Source organism: Notechis scutatus, chromosome Z (assembly GCF_049901735.1).
Source record: "Notechis scutatus isolate UNSWTSFEM ecotype Mainland chromosome Z, rNotScu1.2, whole genome shotgun sequence".
NCBI classification, from domain to species: Eukaryota; Metazoa; Chordata; class Lepidosauria; order Squamata; family Elapidae; genus Notechis; species Notechis scutatus.
This window is the reverse complement of record NC_142025.1, coordinates 92,807,338-92,827,124: the sequence shown is the minus strand read 5'-3', so window position 1 is coordinate 92,827,124 and position 19,787 is coordinate 92,807,338. Positions and strand designations below refer to the sequence as shown.

At 39.6% G+C, this 19,787-nt stretch overlaps 1 protein-coding gene across 6 annotated transcripts in view; it reads right to left on the bottom strand.

Moving 5' to 3' along the window:
• Positions 1 to 19,787, bottom strand: part of THRA (thyroid hormone receptor alpha) — a 177,555-nt gene that overhangs the window by 25,821 nt on the left and 131,947 nt on the right. For all 6 annotated transcript variants that reach the window (XM_087945604.1, XM_087945607.1, XM_087945605.1 and 3 more), the window contains one exon: positions 6,836 to 6,897. In XM_087945604.1, coding sequence (XP_087801730.1) covers positions 6,836 to 6,897 — 62 coding nt within the window. The remainder of the gene's footprint in view (positions 1 to 6,835; positions 6,898 to 19,787) is intronic.

Here is a 19,787-nt window from a genome sequence, read left to right as displayed (position 1 = left end):
GCCACTTTGTTCACAATGGAACTACTGCCAATTCAAAATGACCAATTAACATATTCCTACAGATATACTTGGCAGTTTGTATGTATTTTTCCAATAGGCAGATATATGCATTTCCATAGGCAAAATTGAATTGAATACTGAAAATGGTGTGCATTGGGCAGAAGGAGGGGCTGATAACAACCAGTATAATAAAAAAACAAATTTGCATTAGCAAACTTATAGAAACAATATAACTGAATCAAATTTAGGTGCAATAAAATATATTTAATAGACTCTTGGCAATGTATTATTTTATTAGTTAAAAAACATCATTTTTACCTTGGGTATTTATAATTTCCCAATGAAAAAGAATATATAAATTAGTAAGTCAATTGATCTGAGCACTTCCAAATGAAAGGCCCTAGATCAGCAGGCTGGCTGGGGAATTCTGGGAGTTGAAGTCTACACATCTTAAATTCGTCAAGTTTGAAAAACACTGACAGGTTGTACATGAAGTGATTCTATTAATCTATATTGTCAATATGGATCAAAAACTTTACTATGGTTTAAGTAAGGATCCCAGTGTGGATATGCCAGAGGAAAAAATATGGAGCCTTTCACAGACAAACTGTGCTCTCCTATGTACCTACAGCCCTGAAAAACAGTTCTGGCAATCCTTTCCCAGAGCTTAATCTGGTCACAAATCATCTTCAGGAAAAGAAGAAATTCCATTTTCTGTTCTGGCCTACAGAGGACTTTCTAAATCTCTGGAATGCGTAAAAGCAATAAAATCTTACGGAAGTCTTCCCAGATAGATTGAGAATCACTTGTAATGGCTTTTTTAAAAAAGGGTTTATTAGACAGGAAAACACAATGATTTTGTATTTATAAAGGGTGGCTTGTAAGGTGACTATCTACAAAAAGGATCTATCTTGTAAGGCAGCAGCAGAAGTACAGATAGCGCTCAATATATAATCATTCATTTAGGGACCATTCAAAGTCACAATGGCACTAAAAAAAGTGATCTGTGACCAACCTTTGCATTTATGATCATCTCAGCAACCCCAGTCACATTATCACAGTTTGGGCATTTGGCAACCGGTGTGTATTTAAGAGAGTTGCATTGCCTGGGATATGTAATAGCCATTTGAGACCTTCCAAGCAGGCTTCTAAAAAGCAAAATCAATGAGAAACCAGATTCTCGTTGACAGCCCCAGGATCCACTTAATTGCAGTACAAGGATTATGGGGAAAAGATCATAAAATCGGGCACAATTCATTTAATAAGTGGTGGTCATAAGTTGAGGATTACCTCTATTTGCAGTCGATGATTGACTGGAAGCTATGATATCACTAATGCAACTTCTTTGTCCCCATTTCTCCAAAAAGAAAGAGAAAGAATTTGGAGCAGATTGTTTTCCAATTTTAAAGAAACTTGTGGCAAGTCTTTTATTTTAAGTGAAAAGTGACTTGCGGAACATGTTTTTAATACTTGAGAATACAAAAGCAGTTAGACAGCTTTCTTCAAGCATAGGGTCAAGAACGAGAGCGGAACCCAAGATGAGGAAGATGTGTTGGATATTTTCACCAGCTTGAATTATTTGTAAAAATAATAAAGCTAGGATACAAATAAACAAACATACAAATAAACCTATGTAAGTTCTCCAAATATTAAAAGGCAAATGATTACAAAGTTGCAGATGCAAGCCTTTTCCTTGTTATCCACAAGCAGCTCCAAAAAACATTTTATGTTTAGCTGAATTTTCTCACAACCAGAAATTCTGCCTTATCATAGTTTTAGATCACAGGGAAGTTTGCAAATACAACTAGAAGCACATTTTGGGTGCATTTCTTTACACCATCAAATATACATATGTACACTGAAAACAGGCAGATGCTGGAACACCCACAAAAGAAAGATCAACCACATCTTCTCTTCTAATTGTTTTATTTTAAGTATTTTAAAAAGTGTGTGGTCATATGTAATTCTGCTTAGCATTTATTTATTCAATTGGATGCATGTTTATTTTAGCACATTACATCCCAAAACTCCTCACTCCTGCATGACTGACTGTTTAGGGCAAGGGTCTGCAACCTGCGGCTCTGGAGCCACATGCGGCTGTATCGGCTCTCTGCTGCAGCTCCCCGTCGGCTGATCCCACTGGCTGGCCCCTCCCCTTCCCATCACTCCTTGCTTGGCCTGAGAAGGTAAGGGTGATGGCAGGGGATGGAGACTCTGCTCCATATTCTAGAGGGAGGGAGTCACACCGGTTGTTAAATTATTGGCTCCTGGTGTTTTCTTTTCTGTGGGAAATGGATCCAAATGGCTCTTTGAATGTTTAAGGTTGCAGACCTCTGGTTTAGGGAAAGTGACATAAGCGATATTATGAAAATCATGATATCATCATACAAGTAACACAATAGAAGAATCTACTTAACCTGAGTGATGGCTCAGTGGTTAAAGATGCTGAGCTTGGCAGCAGGAGAGCTGACCGCCCAGGTTCAAGGCCCAAGCTCCACGCAAAGGGGTGAGCTCCCATTTCTTGCCCCATCTGCTGCCCTAACTAGCCGTTTGAAAGCATGCAAATGCAATCAGATAAATAGGTACCACTTGGGTGGGAAGGTAACAGCCAACCATGAGCCTTTGCCATATAACTATGTTGGCCATCTAATAACAGAAATTGTTTTTGGATGATTCTGGCTCCCTTGGCCAAAAAACGGAGATGAGCACTATGCCCTAAAGTTGGATATGACTGACAGGGAAATCTTTATCTTTACCTTTAGACTCATTCATTCTTCTATTAATTTTTGAGGGGGAGATAAATGGAAGTGAACGGTGGTTTAGTCATTAACTCAAATAATGACTATCCACTGGACTGGGGACAGTCAATAAATTTAAATAAGCAAATAATTTTATGACTGGTTTAAATTTACCCCTTGCACCTTTCCTAATTCAACAACTCATAATATATTTAAGCTGCAACGTTAAGATTTTTAAAAGATCTTAAAGGGTTATGGTTAAATGGGTTTTTTTAGAGGAATTTGAGGCAATTTGGAAGGACTACATTTTGTTCTCCAGACGCTTCTTACTGCTAATAAGATTGATATAGACACCCACATACAGAGTTTTTTCATCTATTTGTTTAGAGCAGAACTGTAGCAATCCTAAACTTTACAGTTATAACTCTTTGGCTTGCATAGAATTGTAAACTTTGATTATTTCAATTATCTACAGGATAGTTTGAGGGTATAGCTTGGATACAGCAGTCAATCATTCTGTTTAGATTTTACTTCATACTTCCACCCAACCCACAACTCCAGAACTTGACCCAAAACTGACTAGGCTTTAGTCAACTAAATTACAAAATACAGATGAATGGAAACAAAAATGCCTGCAGATAGAAACCTAACTAGGAAGAACAGTTTGAGTTTAGTCCCTTTGCTATACCATTTATTTAGAAGGAATGTTTAAACATGTGAAAGGATGACACTTTAAACTGCTTCTGAAACACTGCAGTCCACAGGCTTAACATTCTGTTACTTCATTTTATTAGGCTTAATATGTTCTTAGTTCCTGGATATTTATTTATTTTTGCTTACTATGAGAGATGCCCATAAATAACCTTGCATCTGTTATTTTAAAAAAAGGACAATGAAAGCAAAGAACGATGACTGTTATTGAAACATGGAAGGAAGAGTAAAACTGAACCCTGAACCATGATTTGACTTTTAGGCACCTACCTGCCTATCTGCTTTGTGGAATTAATATCCCAGTATAGTCCATATATATAACATATGATTTGAAGATTATTAACAACTGAACAGTGAAAAAATGTCCAAAGGTTGTAATCATATCGTACATCTCAAAAATTTGTGTACATTACCGCTTGCATATTTTGCAAATACAGATAAAAGATATTGTTTTAATCTGATAAATTAAAGAAAGAATCCAAGGGCAAGATTTGGGTCTTGCACCTCAAACAAATGCAGATTGTTCTGCAATCTATGTGAGAAAGATGTTAGGAGACAGGGCCAAGAGATGCTGCCTAGGGAGCAGTCAGATAAGAGAACGGCAAGAGGCTCAGAAGAGACGATGGTAGGAGATTTACCCTTTCGGACTTGCAAGATTTTGTTAATGTTGCTTTGCAATAAAGTAGAATTAGCTCATCTCATCATGCTTCCTTTCAGGACTATCTAGTAAGACTGACAAGTGAGACTTGCAGCTTGGTTGTGAAGTAGTCACTAAATGATATTGCAACTGTGTTATGATCTTAATTCATCTTTTCTTTGCTTTTGGAGGTCATAAATGCGCAGACTGGTCACAAAATTACTTTTTCATCAACACTGTGACCGCAAATGATTGCTAAACAAGGCAGCTGCTAAACGCAAATTACTTGTAAATCAAAGGGACATGTACAGTCTCTAAGAGAGCCACAAACTGATGGGTGCCGATATGTTCCACACATCTTCCCCCAAGCAAAGCTCCCAGTCATGCTGTTGAGGGATTATGAGAGTTGGAGGCCAATGTATCTAGATGAACTTAAAGGAGAGTACATAAAAGACTCATAACAATAATGGTCTTAGGTGTTTATGATTTATTTTCTAATCACAAACTTTCCAAGAACATAAATTTTCTATGTGCTGTAGATATATTAAAAGTCAGGATAATCTCTGTCTACAGTTTTGAAAGCTGATGAACAAAAAACAAAAAGAATGAGGAAAGAACTGAAATAGAGCAAGACAGACAGCAGTTATCTGGCTGATGAATGAAGTCAGGTTGGTCTTAGTCCTGCTATAGCCTCCTTTTGACCCTAAGTCTCCTCACAGATGAAAGAAGCCAGACCTGCTTCCTTTCTGCTGTCCCCTGGCAGATACATTATGAACTTAAACCCAATACTCATTTGCTGTAGAGAAATCTGGGAAATATTTTCTAAAGAGGAAATGAACTACAACTTGCCAGATTCTTGGAAGAAATGAAAGAAAGCCAAGAACCTATAATGCAGATATAGGGGCTCTCTGCCTTTTCCCCTAGCCTTGTGATATGTTTCTTTTTATATATAGATCATTCTTCAACTGTATGCACTGTAGTGTCTTTCCATTTGCCAACTGCTGAATTAAAGCAATGCCAGGTAAAAGGCAACGAAGCTGCTAAACACTTATGAAAAGAATTTTCTTCAATGTGGTTTATCCAAATAGTCTATGAATGGGAAATAATCCCATTTACTTTTTTTTTTTTATGGGAAAAGAATGAAAAATGTTATTTCTAGTACACACATCTTCAGATCTATAAACATGGAAATAAATATGTTCCACAGCTGGCTAGGGATTTCTGGGAGTTGAAGATCATGCGTCTTAAAAGTTACCAAGATTGGGAAACTCTGGTTTATATTCTTTGTTTAGCTTCTATTTAAAAATAAAAAATAAAATCACATCTATGCTGCTGGTGGGTGGATTAATGCAACAGCTAAACTGAACTATAAGTGCTAAAGTCTGGATCCTCCTCATCTCTCTCACAAGACTAAGAGGATATTTCTCCTGGTTGTAAAAGTATTGCCATGCTGCTGCATCATTTAAAAAAAAAACCTCTCAAGAACTGAAAATAAAGTGTTGAAGAGCATATTTTAAAGAGGGGGAATAAAAACAAATTGATTGTGGCCAGGTCTTGGGAGATGGAGGCTAAACGGAGATAGGAAAAAAATAATAATCACACAACTGGGAACGATGTGGTCTGGCATTCTTTCGCATTCACCAGTCCACATGTGATTCCCTCTTGCCCCATGACCCACTGTGGCCTCACCTTTAGAATCCCGCCCCCAGTTCTTTGTGGTTTATCTCCCTATTGCAGGCTTTGCCATTTGACATCCGATATCCTGAGCTGCCCCATGACTGCCTTTTCTAGACTAGTGAAAAACATCAAAAAAACTCCTCAATAGGTTCAAGTCAAAGTTGGATACATTCTGGGGATATTGTTTTATTTCAATTTGTCAAAGCAGGTTTCCCCAAACTCCTTTAATTTCTCCAGTCCTCTAGAATATCAACACTCTGTTTATATAAGTATAATAATAACTTTGAGAGCCTGTTTGCTCTAGTGGTTAAGGCATCAAGTTAGAATCCAGGAACTCTGAGATCTAATCCTGCTTTAGGCACAAAAACTGGCTGGATGACTTTGGGCCAATCACTCAGCCTAATTCTCCTCACAAGGTTGTTGTGGGGAAAATAAAGAGAAAATAAATAAAGAGAAGTAAGGAGTACTAGATATGTTCCCTGCCTTGAATTATTTATAAAAATAATAAATGTATGAATAAATACATAAACAAACAATAAATACATTTTTAAGAAGAATACGTTGGAATAATTGTTCTGTTACTAAAGTCTAATTAATAATGTGATCTAAGAGGAATTTCAAAAGGAATACATGCTTGAGTATAAGATAGGAAGCTAACGGAGATCCTGTCCCCTTAAATCTTTATGGAGATTTGCAAATCTCCATAAAAAGACTTACAAATGGTAATGCCACATCTTCCAAATTTATAACTGACAAAGCCAAACAGACCTATGACTATCAGTTGAATATAGCATTATATGATTTTCTTGCCTGCTTAGAACAGCAGAAAAACAGAACAATCCAAACCCTGGTTTAGTTTTCACAAAGGGCTATCATCTTTGGATGTGATCCTTTTCTACTAAATAAAAGTCCCGTTCTTACAGCAAAGGAAAGAATCCTAAAAAGTGAGTCACTTCCTCGATATCCTGCTGGCACGACTACAAGGAAATGTACTGTCTTCTAGTATCACAGAAGAGATAAGCACATTGATCTGAAAATTCTGAGCACTGGCAAACCTGGAAGAGATGCTTACCTGACATGCTGCTTTTCACCGAACATTGGCTGCTTTTTCTTTTACGTTTCCCATCCGGCCACCTTCGAAGAAGAGAGAAAGGGGAGAATCTGTCAGAAATTTGGAGTACAATTTATCTTTCTTGCTCACCTGCCTCAAAACCTTCCCAAATCACCAGAGCTCAGCTCACCCTTTTTCTTCATGGTGTAGCATTTCCATTATCCTACACCCTTTAGGAAATCAGAAGGTGTAAGCAGTACAGGGAGACTTATCTGAGAAGAGCAGAAGTGATAAAGTGGTTGCATGGCTAACCCCCTATACAGCCAAGATTTCCATGCTACCCTTCTCACAAGTAAGAGTCCTGCTAGACTGTTCTCACCTCAAGCTAATATGGACTAGATGCAGGAGATAAAAAAGTTAAATTACCAGCGATCGTTTAAAGGAAGCTAACCCAACCCAATCCAGGTTATATTTCTTGCACTGAGATCCATGGCTGCCCTAAAAAGAAGTGAGAGGTTGTCATGATAGCTTGCCCAAGAAGCTCAGGATGATTATTCCTTTTAAAATTGTGACAACTTTTTAGTGAAGGTTAGGACGTAATGACATAACCCAAGTTAACTGGCCTAATTGAAATTTTTTGCCTTAAAATAATACCTTGCTGGAGCAAGAAAATATGGTAGAAAGAAAGATGTAAAGCTACGTAAATCCTTTTGGCGGCTGAACTGTAGGCGTCTATGAAAGGGAGGAGCAAAAATTCATGAAACATTGGAAATTCCTGCTATTACAAAAAAAAAAAAGTCCCAATTCAGCTACATATTTGGAAGTATACTCAATATTTTGTGTATGTGTATTTAATTTGCATTATTAAACTTGGATGTATACTTTACTAATTTGAAAAGAAGATTCAAATTACGGTATTTGGGGAAAAGCCTAATTAAAGGTTGTTACAAATTGCTAGGAATACATAATGAAAACAGATGAGTGGGAGAGGTTCCTGGTGTATTTCAAATTCCATATTATCTTATATTATCTTTTTTTCTAACCCAAGAACTGAGAAATTGTTTTTAGAGAAAAAAAATTGTTGAAATAAATGTTAGAAATTTCTGATAATTCTTCCAAAGATTTCAGGCAATTAGAAACAGCTGAAGAAAAAAATGATTTTACACATATAATTTGTATGCATGTATGACTGAAATAAAATTTTTATGTAGATAGAATACTCTTAGGAAAAATGAAAATTTATTATTAAAATATAAAGTATATTTCTCTGCAAAATATGTACTTGTTTTAATAATAAAATATAGGTAGTCTTTATTTATAATCATTCGTTTAGCCAGCCATTTGAAGTTACAAGAGCATTGAAAAAAGTGACTTACAACCATTTAAAACAGTTCCACAGCATCTGTACAGTTATATGATTAAAATTTGGGTAATTGGCATGTATTTATGAAGGCTGCATCATTCCACAGTCACCTGATTGCCATTTGTAGCAGTTCCAGTTGACTTCAAACAGGTAAAAGTCAAATGGGGGACCCTTAATGACCACGACTGACTTAACAATTGTAGTGGTTCACTTAACTATGAGAAAAAAATATTGTAAAACCAGATGTGACTCACTTAACAATTGCCTTACTTAGCAATGACAATTCTGGTCCAAACTGTGATAAAAAATCAAGGACTTTCTGTAAACAGGAATACCCACAAGCCAGTGAAAATCTAGCTTTTAATTATTTCACATTATCAGATCCTGTGCATTAGAATTCTTTATTGGCCAAGTGGTTCTCCCCACTGTATTGAGTGAAACCTTCCTAAATCTGATTAATAGGACCACATAAAAACTTAATATTCTTAGCACAATCAGAGAAGGGGCAGAAATTGTAGCTTCCATGCAAAGAGTTTAATATTTCAAAAAATTAGTATCGTGCAGCAGGTTAAGATGTTAGACTAACAATACTGAAATCTGCTATTGGCCAATGAAATTATCTTCGTATTTTGTGTTAGTAACTCTCTTCTCTTCTAACTCAATTTATCTCACTGAGTTGATATAAAGATAAAATGAAGACAGATCCCTTTAGAAGCTGCCTTGAATTCCCTGGTGAAAGACAGCATAAAGTAAAGTAAATGCATGAATTTCTCGTACTAGATTGAGCTATATGAAACTAGAGAGGCAGTTTGATGTATGATTAAGGCATCAGACTAAAAATTGGGAAACTGTGAGTTCTAGCCCCATCATGGACATGAAGCCAAATGGGGGACCTGGGGCCAGCCATTTTTTCTTGGCCCGAGGAAAGAGGCAATGTCAAAACACTTCTGAAAAAAACTTGTCAAGAAAACTGCAGGAATTTAAAAGCATTCTTTTAAAATTGGACACAACTGTTCAAAAGAAAAAAATGAACTTATTCAGCTGTGTTCATAATTATACCAGCTTAGCTCCTAATATCATTCTCTCACCATCTCAGTTTCAAGAGGACTGAGGGCAAGAGACAAAATTATTTTCCAGAAGAAGGCGGCTATAAAAATTAAGCCTGGATGCCATCTAAAATGCAGAAGGGTTGACTAAGGATTTCAAGTTTCTTCCAATATGTAAGAATATATTCTTTGCAACATGTGATCCTATGGACTGTTCTGTTGAGCAACTTGTTACCTACTGAAAAAAACCAATCCAGCTACTTAATAGGACTATCCCAAGAGGCCTCCCTCTTGTTGGCCAAGTCTAATGGATGCTTACTGAGGACCTTCAGAAAAGAAGCAGGAAGAGAGACTTATTAATGTGCCAGAGAAGGAAAATACAGATTCAAGTCTGATTCTATGCTGGAGCAATAATTGAGATGAAGCATTGTTATTTCTCCCTTATAGGCAGGGGTGGGCTGCTGGGGGCTCGCAGGGGTTTGGGAGAACCCCTAGCTAAAATTCTGTGCAGTTCAGAGAACCCCCAAATCCCACTCCTGGCTGACCCACCCAGCCCACCCCAGGAATCCCCATGCGGCCCGTTTTGGATGCAGGTAAATGCAGGGTGTGTGCGGAGGCTCGGAAAGGGCAAAAATCGGGCCTCCCAGAAGTTCGGGAAGGCTGGAAATGGCCCCATTTCTGGCTTCCAGAGAGCCTTCGGAGCCCAGAGATGCCATTTTCGCCCTTTTTTCCCTCGAGGAAAACCTCTGTAGCCTAGGTAGGGCAAAAACACCCCCCCCCCTGTGGTGTAGGAGGCTGACTAGGCCACACCCAGCCTGGCCATGCCTACCCAGCAACCAGGCAGAGAACCCTTTGCTAAAATTTTTGAAACCCACCCCTGCTTATAATACTGGCAGGCTTATCAGCTAGCAGCTTAGTTAGGGTAGAAGCAGCAGGTAGATTTCCCGCTATGAGCAGTTAGCATAGCATTCTGCTGATGGTCACTCCAATTTGCAAAGGCTTGACTTTTCATGGGGAGAGCCTATTATAGTGATACAGATACAACAACTTGCCTAGACTCTGAGGTAAATAGATATAGCCCTTTCTTAGCTATCTCTGGATACATATGAGCTTGATCCATGCTTCTTGACTCTTCAAGGAATCTGAGAAGTATGATGAATTGGAATGAGAGGTAGTTAACACATCTATTCAGGAAAGACAGGTGCTATTAGTTTTGTGATGTACCCTGCCTGAAAAGACCCTTTTTGGATCTCTTTGCATGGGACAACTATGGCCCTGTATCTAATCACCAATTCTTGAGTATGGTTAGGCGATTGTAATCAGGGTACAACTGCAGAACAACCTAGATGAACCAGATTATTGGGCCATTTTCACTTAAGATTCAAGCTGGAATATGGGATGGACACAGCTTCAGTAGCCCTCTGGATAACCTTTAATGGGATTTGAGAAATATGCCTATTACAGTATTTTTGGATTTCTCAGCAGACCTCAACACCAGTGGCCTGGTATCCTTCTTGACCATGGGCAGGGAGGGATTCAGTATTGGAACACTCATTCAAAGTTATGGCGGTGTTGAACAAGGAGGACTTATGATGGGTTCTTATATTGCAGCTGTCACACCATCTCATAATCACATGGCAACTGGCTTGCAATTATAAATCACAGTCTTCCCCAGCCACATGATCACCATCTGTGACCTCCACTGCTGGCTTCTGATGAGCAAAGTCAATGCGGAAACCAGCAGAAAATTATAAATGGTAATCTGACTGGAGGATGCTGTGACTACTCAGAATTTGCCTGATGACAGAAACTGGGGTTGCTGCAACTACTATCATAAATTGGTGCAATTACGTGATAGCATGCCTTATAACCACGTTGCTTAGCAAATGAGTTTACAATCCTAATTATTGCTAAGCAAGGATTACCTATAAAAATTCTGCTCTTTCTTCAATGGACAATTCCAGAATGACCAAGGAGTTGCTCTCTGTGGAATGCTGCATGGATCAGTTTGTCTCCTCTGTTTTTTTTATATATTTACATGGAACTGCTGGGTAGTTTGTGGCCCAAGCAACAAATGACATTTTGTTGAAAGATTGTATCTGAAGTCTGTGAAGGGTCTGGGTAGGATGAAACAAGTCGAATGGGTTTGCATTGTTTTAACTGAGTGATATCTTCAGAATGGTCATTTCACAGGGTAGCATCACTCCTGAAAGAGCAGGTCTATGACACTGGGATCCCTGAACAGTGGTGGGATTCCGCATTTTATCCCTACCAGTTCTATGAGAGGATACTTTGTATGTGCAGCGCTCAAAAACTGCCCTGTGTGTCAGCGCTGGTGAGCGAAGCTGTTTTGTAGATCAGCTGCAAATCAACTGAGCTAAAAAAAAACAAGGGAATATAGGAGAGGAAATAGCGGGGTTGGGTGGGCAGGACCAGCCAGAGGTGGTTCTCCGAACTACTTAAAATTTCCGCTACTGGTATGCCAGAACCGGTCCGAACCACCTGAATACCACCTCTGCTTCTGAACCCGCAACTACTGCTTGGTGGTCAGATGGAAGCTGAAGCCTCGGGACCTTTGTGAAGCAATGGTTGGTATACAAACTGCAGGGTTATCTGAAGTACAAAGACCTCCTGATGGTTAATTCACACTGCCATCACCTGTTGTCTGGATTACTACAATGTGCTTAATATTGCACATTGCCTTTAAAGAACACTCAGAAATTTAAACTGTTCCAGAATTCAGCAATCCAGGTGTTGTTTGCTACTGGCCAATATGAGCATTTTCTTTTATCTGTTTATTATGAATATTTTATTGTGAGAAATGTTAAACAGAGCAAAATATAAATATGATAATGATTAATTCTAATTAGGAATTCTGCATGACATTAGTACCCATTCTCCCACCCCACCATGGTGATTTTAACAACTATGGAAGGAGGGTGAAATTTTGACTTATTATGATTACCATCACTGTCATTACAACTTATACAGGGAATAGACTTTTCTTCATGTAATAGTCTGGATTTGTCCCCCACCCCCACCCAACAGAGTGAGTAAGTGTGCAGAAATGCATGTCTCTCCACTAGCTTTTCCTTCCAAAATAAATTCCAAAGACAAAATGTCCTTTTTGGCCTGGATCAACAACAACAACAAACGGTGACCTCAGCTGAAGCTCCGCCAATCATCTGCCAGTCCAAGCACTCTCATTTGCATGTTGATATTTTATTGGCAGCTGTGTGCTAAATGGAATGAAGAAGGCGGAGCAAGGAAGACACCCTGTTGGACCTCTTTGCAACCTGTATATTTATAACAAACTGAATTGGGAGGGGGACTCCCATGTTTTTGCAATTTCATACACTTCAATTAAAAAAAAAATCCCCACCTTATTTGCAAACTATTTTTAAAAACCTGGCAAAGAGGATTTTTTTTTAATGATTTCTGAAATCATCCAATAAGACAAGACTGAGCTCAGGTAGGTCTCTTTAGGTAAACAGTCCCATGAAGTCATTACAGATAAAATCCTATGAACAAGACATAAATGCACCAAATGCAGCCCAAAATGCCAGGGAGATTTCTGTTCAGGGTTAAGAGCAAGAAAGTTGCAGCAACAGATAATAGTAATAATAATAACACATAACCATAAGCATCCAAAATGGTTGTTAGAATGAATTATTTTGAAAGGGATTTACAAGAAATGAAAAACAGCTCTCATTCAGCAGCCACTGTGTCAACTGATCACGCGGAAGCACAATTTGCTTTGACGTGGCTATCACAATTGTGGTGGGAAGAGCCACATGTGGCAATTTTATATCCTGCATTATGTATCTTTTATCTTTTAACATACATATTATTTGAGATTTCCATATCAGGAATGGTTTGAAATTGAAGGTATCCAGCATCTAAGTTCCCTATAAAATATTACCCATTAGGTAGGGCAATTTTACCCTAGATTCGGGAATTGGATTTCAGGGATAACTTCGTCTTTCTCTCCCTTTTCTGCTAGGATTCCCATATGTTTAGTCTAACCTCAAGCAAGATAACTGCTTATAATTGGATTGAACCACTCAGACCACAGGGATGACTTTGCACAATTTAACACTTCTCCAAAGAGAAATACTCCCTTAGCATGAAAAGTTATATTTAAGAGAAAATTAGTTAATTTTGCCTCTAATCCCCCACCCACCCACGTAGAAACACACCTGTTTACGTGAGGATATTTATAGTTAAATGGAATGGAAACCCCCTCAGTGATGTGAGCTCCCATCTGTAATACAATGTGATTCAGCCCCAATGCAGGTTTTCTGCAGCTGTAAGAACCAGCACTTGCACATCAGTCTAATAGGCATTTCAACAGAAATATATATATCCAACCAAATGTAGACTTAATGCTTGAATTACCGCAGCAGGATATGCAAAAGGAAAAATAGAAAGAAAAGGGGAAAAAAAGCTGTTTGTCAGGGAAGCAGCCCAAAGCAGCCCAGGCTGGCAGTGTGTACGTGCACTCTTCGAGCAAACATTACATATCAGCATGTACACAATGCAGCTTCTAAAAAAAGACTATCGTGACTGCAAAGTTGAGGGGGGAGGCAAGACTGGTACGACCAGACTGATACACCCCTCCCCATTTCTAAAGTACCCAACAGGATGTCCTCTCATCCACGTAAAGCTTATAGGCACGGCTTGTACCAGGAGTTCCTGGAACCAGTGCCAAACTATGCTTTCTCTGCTGTTGCTCACAACGGCTTGCATGACGGTGCTTGGCCCTCTGCCAGCAAAGGAGGCCTGGACAGCACCTGAGGACAATATGTGCCAGCAGCAGAACACGAAAGAAAGGCACAGAGATTCTGCCTTACAGCTTTGGGAATTCCCCGGAGACGTCGGAGTGGAGAAGAGGAAGAGCAGGGAATACAAAAATTGTTTTGATCTGGGCGCCAGCTTCTAGGGAAGGAAAAGAGGCAGAATAGCCCTATGAACTCCAGTGGGTGGGAAAGGGAAGGAAGATTTGGAACAGATTCCGATTTGAAATATTTGTGTGCTAGAACTAAGACAGTGAGCTGTGGCTGCCAAGTTCAAATCTTCCCTAAGTAAGAAGTTTGAGTCATCACCATCTCTTAGATTTAAAGTTGTTGTATAAGGATACTACATAAGGATGGCAAGCCTGTGTGCCATGCTGCATATTTTGAAAAGTAAAATAAAGGGGGGAGGGTATAAATACACCAGATAAATATATATGCAGCAACTACGTCCCCCCCAACATACATATCCATCTTTACAACCAGCGTCCCAACTAAATGCTTGTATCAAACAAGGCCAAAACTTGTTCCCCCACCGCACAATCAGCTATTGTGGAAAATTGGATATTCAATCCATATATAGTCACTTGTTAGTACCATTATTTAGGTTTCTCTGCATTTAAATTCTCCTATATATGATTGCATTGTTGATGATTTTTTAAAGAGATTTACCTGGAAAGACAGGTGTAAAAGGCAACTAAAGCGTTCATTTATCTGTTTTTTAACTTTATTTCCATCCTGGCTGGAAAATTTGCAAAGCTGGCTGAGGAACTCTGGGAGTTGAAGTCCACAATAAATCAAATCATTAAATAAAGTTATAATTGCTCAGATAATGCCTGTGAAGAGAATACCCTATGTGGAAATAGTTCTTTTTACAGTGGCCAAACTCATTTTAATAAAATGTAAACAATCCCTAGGGACGCAGTGGCTCAGTGGCTAAGACGCTGAGCTTGTCAATCAGAAAGGTCAGCAGTTCGGTGGTTCGAATCCCTAGTGCTGTGTAACGGAGAGAGTTCCCATTTCTTGTCCCAGCTTCTGCCAACCTAGCAGTTTGAACGCATGTAAAAATTCAAGTAGAAAAACAGGGACCACTTTGGCAGGAAGATAACAGCATTCTGTGAGCCTTCAGCCACATGCCGGCCACATGACCACAGAGATGTCTTCGGATAGCACTGGCTCTTCAGCTTTGTAATAGAGATGAGCACTGCCCTTAGAGCCAGAAACTGCTAGCACATATGTGCGAGGGAAACCTTTACCTTTAAACAACCCCCCCTCTTTATGAAAGGATACACAATTCAAGAAATAATGGATCTCTCGAATGGGTAAAAACAGAGAAGAATAGAGCATTTTACTTCAAACTTGTAAGCAAATCCTATCCCTTAGTGTTTGTGTATACTATGCTCAAAATCTAAATAACTCAGAGCAAGTTATGCCAATGTATGAAAAATATCAACAATCAGGAAAGCAAAATACCAAAACCAAACCCATAACCATTCTGACAAAAAAAATCCATTAAAAAGTTTCTCCACAATCATCCTATTCCAAAGACCTGGAAAAACAACTAAGTCTTCAATCATTTCCTGAAGTACATATGAATGGGATACACATTAATTTTGAGGACAGAGGGCAAAATGTCCAACAGAGTAGGCATGCTTCTTGGGTTGTGTAACATGACATTATTTAATTGACAGGACTCATAAATGTACCCACCCTGCTAGACAGAATTGGACATGCAAGGACAACTGGTCACAAGCTGTGCATCAAATCGTTCGGCTCTATGACATGAGGTCATCTCAGAACCACTACACCATATCTTTCAAAAATCCTGGAGCACCGGGGAACTACCAGAGGACTGGAAAAAAGCTGATGTGGTTCCCATCTTCAAAAACGGGGGGAAAAAAGACCCAGGAAACTATAGACCAATCAGCCTAACATCAATACCTGGGAAGATACTGGAAAAGATAATTAAAAAACCAGATCTTCCAACATCTAAAAACAAGTAAAGTAATAACTAGCAGTCAGCACGGGTTTGTTAAAAACAGATCATACCAAACCAATCTTATGTCATTATTCAACACAGTGACCAAATTAGTAGACCAGCAAAATATTGTGGACATAATATATTTAGATTTCAGCAAGTAGACCACAACCTACTTCTTAGTAAGCTAGAAAAAAGTGGAATAGATAGCACCACCACTAGATGGACTCGCAACTGGCTGACAAACCGTACTCAACGAGTAGTCCTTAATGGGTTTAAGTCTACATGGAGGGAAGTAAGCAGTGGGGTGCCACAAGGTTCCGTCTTAGGCCCGGTACTCTTCAATATCTTCATTAACGACTTAGATGAGGGAATAGAAGGGGAATTTACCAAATTGGCAGATGATACTAAGCTGGCAGTAATAGCTAACACCCACGAAGATAGGCTCAAGATCCAGATGGATCTTGACAGACTTGAAAACTGGGCCCTATCTAACAACATGAAATTCAATGTAGAGAAAAGTAAACTCCTACACTTAGGTAAGAAAAACCAAAAGTACACATATAGACTGGGTGAAACCAGGCTCAATAGCAGTAACTGTGAGAGGGATCTTGGAGTCTTAGTGGACAACTAGCTAAATATGAGCCAGCAGTGTGCAGCAGCAGCCAAAAAAGCTAATGCAATCCTAAATTGTATTAACAGAGGGATACAATCAAGATCTAGGGAAGTACTAATACCATTCTAGAAAGCCTTACTAAGACCACACCTAGAGTACTGCATCCAGTTTTGTTCACCACATTATAAAAAAGAGACTCTAGAAAAAGTACAGAGAAGAGCAACCAGGATGATTAGGGGACTAGAGACTAAAACATACAACAAACAGTTGCAGGAACTGGGCTTGGCTAGTCTAGTAGTAAAGAGAAGGACCAGGGGAGACATGATAGTGGTCTTCCAATATTTGAGGGGCTGCCACAGGGAGGAAAAGGTCAAGCTATTTTCTAAAGCACCTGTAGGCCAGATAAGGAACAATGGATGGAAACTGAACAAGGAGAGATTTAACCTGGAAATAAGGAGAAACTTTCTGACAGTGAGAACAATCAACCAATGGAACAGCTTGCCCTTGGAAGTTGTGGGAGTACCATCACTTGAGACTTTCAAGAAGAGATTGGACTGCCATTTGTCAGAAATGGTGTAGGGTCTCCCGCTTGGGCAGGGAGTTGGACTAGATGACCTACAAGGTCCCTTCCAATTCTGATTATCTGTTATCTGTTAAATAGCTTTAAAGGTGGTACCTTGAATTGAAAATGGAAGCCAACTGCCAACCAGTGCAGTTCACAAAGCAGAAGGGTCACATGGGCATAACATGATACCTCCATGCCCTTGCTGCCACATTCTGGACCAATTGTACACTGCTCAAAAAAATAAAGGGAACACTTAAATAACACAATGTAACTCCAAGTCAATCACACTTCTGTGAAATCGAACTGTCCACTTAGGTAGCAACACTGATTGACAATCAATTTCACATGCTGTTGTGCAAATGGAATAGACAACAGGTGGAAAGCATAGGCAGTTAGCAAGACACCCCCAATAAAGGAGTGGTTCTGCAGGTGGTGGCCACAGACCAATTCTCAGTTCCTATGCTTTCTGGCTGATGGTTTGGTCACTTTTGAATGCTGGCGGTGCTTTCACTCTAGTGGTAGCATGAGACGGAGTCCACAACCCACACAAGGTAGTGCAGCTCATCCAGGATGGCACATCAATGTGAGCTGTGGCAAGAAGCTTTGCTGTGTCTGTCAGTGTAGTGTCCAGAGCATGGAGGTGCTACCAGGAGACAGGCCAGTACATCAGGAGACGTGGAGGAGGCCGTAGGAGGGCAACAACCCAGCATCAGGACCGCTACCTCCGCCTTTGTGCAAGGAGGGACAGGAGGAGCACTGCCAGAGCCCTGCAAAATGACCTCCAGCGAGCCACAAATGTACATGTGGCTGCTCAAACGGTCAGAAACAGACTCCATGAGGGTGGTATGAAGGCCCGACGTCCACAGGTGGGGGTTGTGCTTACAGCCCAACACCGTGCAGGACGTTTGGCATTTGCCAGAGAACACCAAGATTGGAAAACTCGCCACTGGCTCCCTGTGCTCTTCACAGATGAAAGCAGGTTCACACTGAGCACATGTGACAGATGTGACAGAGTCTGGAGACGCCGTGGAGAACGTTCTGCTGCCTGCAACATCCTCCAGCATGACCGGTTTGGCAGTGGGTCAGTAATGGTGTGGGGTGGCATTTCTTTAGGGGGCCACACAGCCCTCCATGTGCTCGCCAGAGGTAGCCTGATTGCCATTAGGTACCGAGATCCTCAGACCCCTTGTGAGACCATATGCTGGTGCGGTTGGCCCTGGGTTCCTCCTAATGCAAGACAATGCTAGACCTCATGTGGCTGGAGCAGGCATTGTAGGGAGGTCATACAGGCACGTGGAGAGCCACTACTGAGCCTCATTTTGACTTGTTTTAAGGACATTACATCACAGCTGGATCAGCCTGTAGTGTTTTTTTCCACTTTAATTTTGAGTGTAACTCCAAATCCAGACCTCCATGGGTTGCTAAATTTGATTTCCATTGATAATTTTTGTGTGATTTTGTTGTCAGCACATTCAACTATGTAATGAACAAAGTATTTAATAAGAATATTTCATTCATTCAGATCTAGGATGTCTTATTTTTGTGTTCCCTTTATTTATTTTTTGAGCAGTGTAGTTTCGGAATGGTCCTTAAGGGTAGCCCAATAAATAGTATGATACAATAATCCAATCATGAAATGACTAGGGCATAAGTGACAGTCTCAAGGTCCTCCAGGGCTAGTAAAAACTACAAAAGTATCTGTGGGAAGGCACCCTGTACCACAGTTTTGGACCAGGAACTGAGAATCCAAGGAGGAAGCCAAACTGTGCACAGATTTCATATGAAGAGCTGCAACCCCACTTAATCAACAATGGAATCCTTCTAGACCCAGGAGGCCAAACAGACATAGCCCCTTTGTGGTAGATTGTATGGGTGTAGGATAATTTTATCATACTTTATTTATCTATATATTAAATTATTGTATTTTATACCAATTTTTATACCAATTTTAAACTGGAGTTTATTCAAATTTCATTCTAAATTTTATTTTATCCAATTCCATTTTAAATTGTTTTTATCAGATTTTAGTAATAATTTGTCTGGAACTTTGCACTTTGATATGGCCCAAGGACTAATCAATAAAGTTAATTAACTAACACAGCACCTTTGTCATGTAAGAATTGAATCTGAATCCTGTACATGTCTTCCTTTCCAGACATTTACAGCTTCCAGACACTGGCTTAGGACTTTGATGAATTGCTTGGCTGGCAAGGTGTCAAGATTGTTGGGTATCATTCACATATTAATGATATGTGATTCCAAATTGGTAGATGACTTCATTTATCAGTTTTATGTAGATACTACGCAGAAGGGGAGAAAAGTGCTAAACTCTGCAACACCTCGCCACTGAGGGGCCATGGATGTGATTTCTCCCCACTTACCAATACCAACTGAAGCCAGTCATAAAGAAAGGAGGAAAATTGCTGCAAAATTTTGCCTTCCATCCCTAAATTCTAAGGCCAATTCAAAAACAATTGACAATACTGGAAGCCACTGAGAGATTAAGAAGTATGAAAATAGATACATTACACCCTTCCTAGCTTTGATCCAGGGCATCAACAAGAGAGACCAATGCTATCGCTATACTAAATAATCTTTCTAGGGTCCTTTTG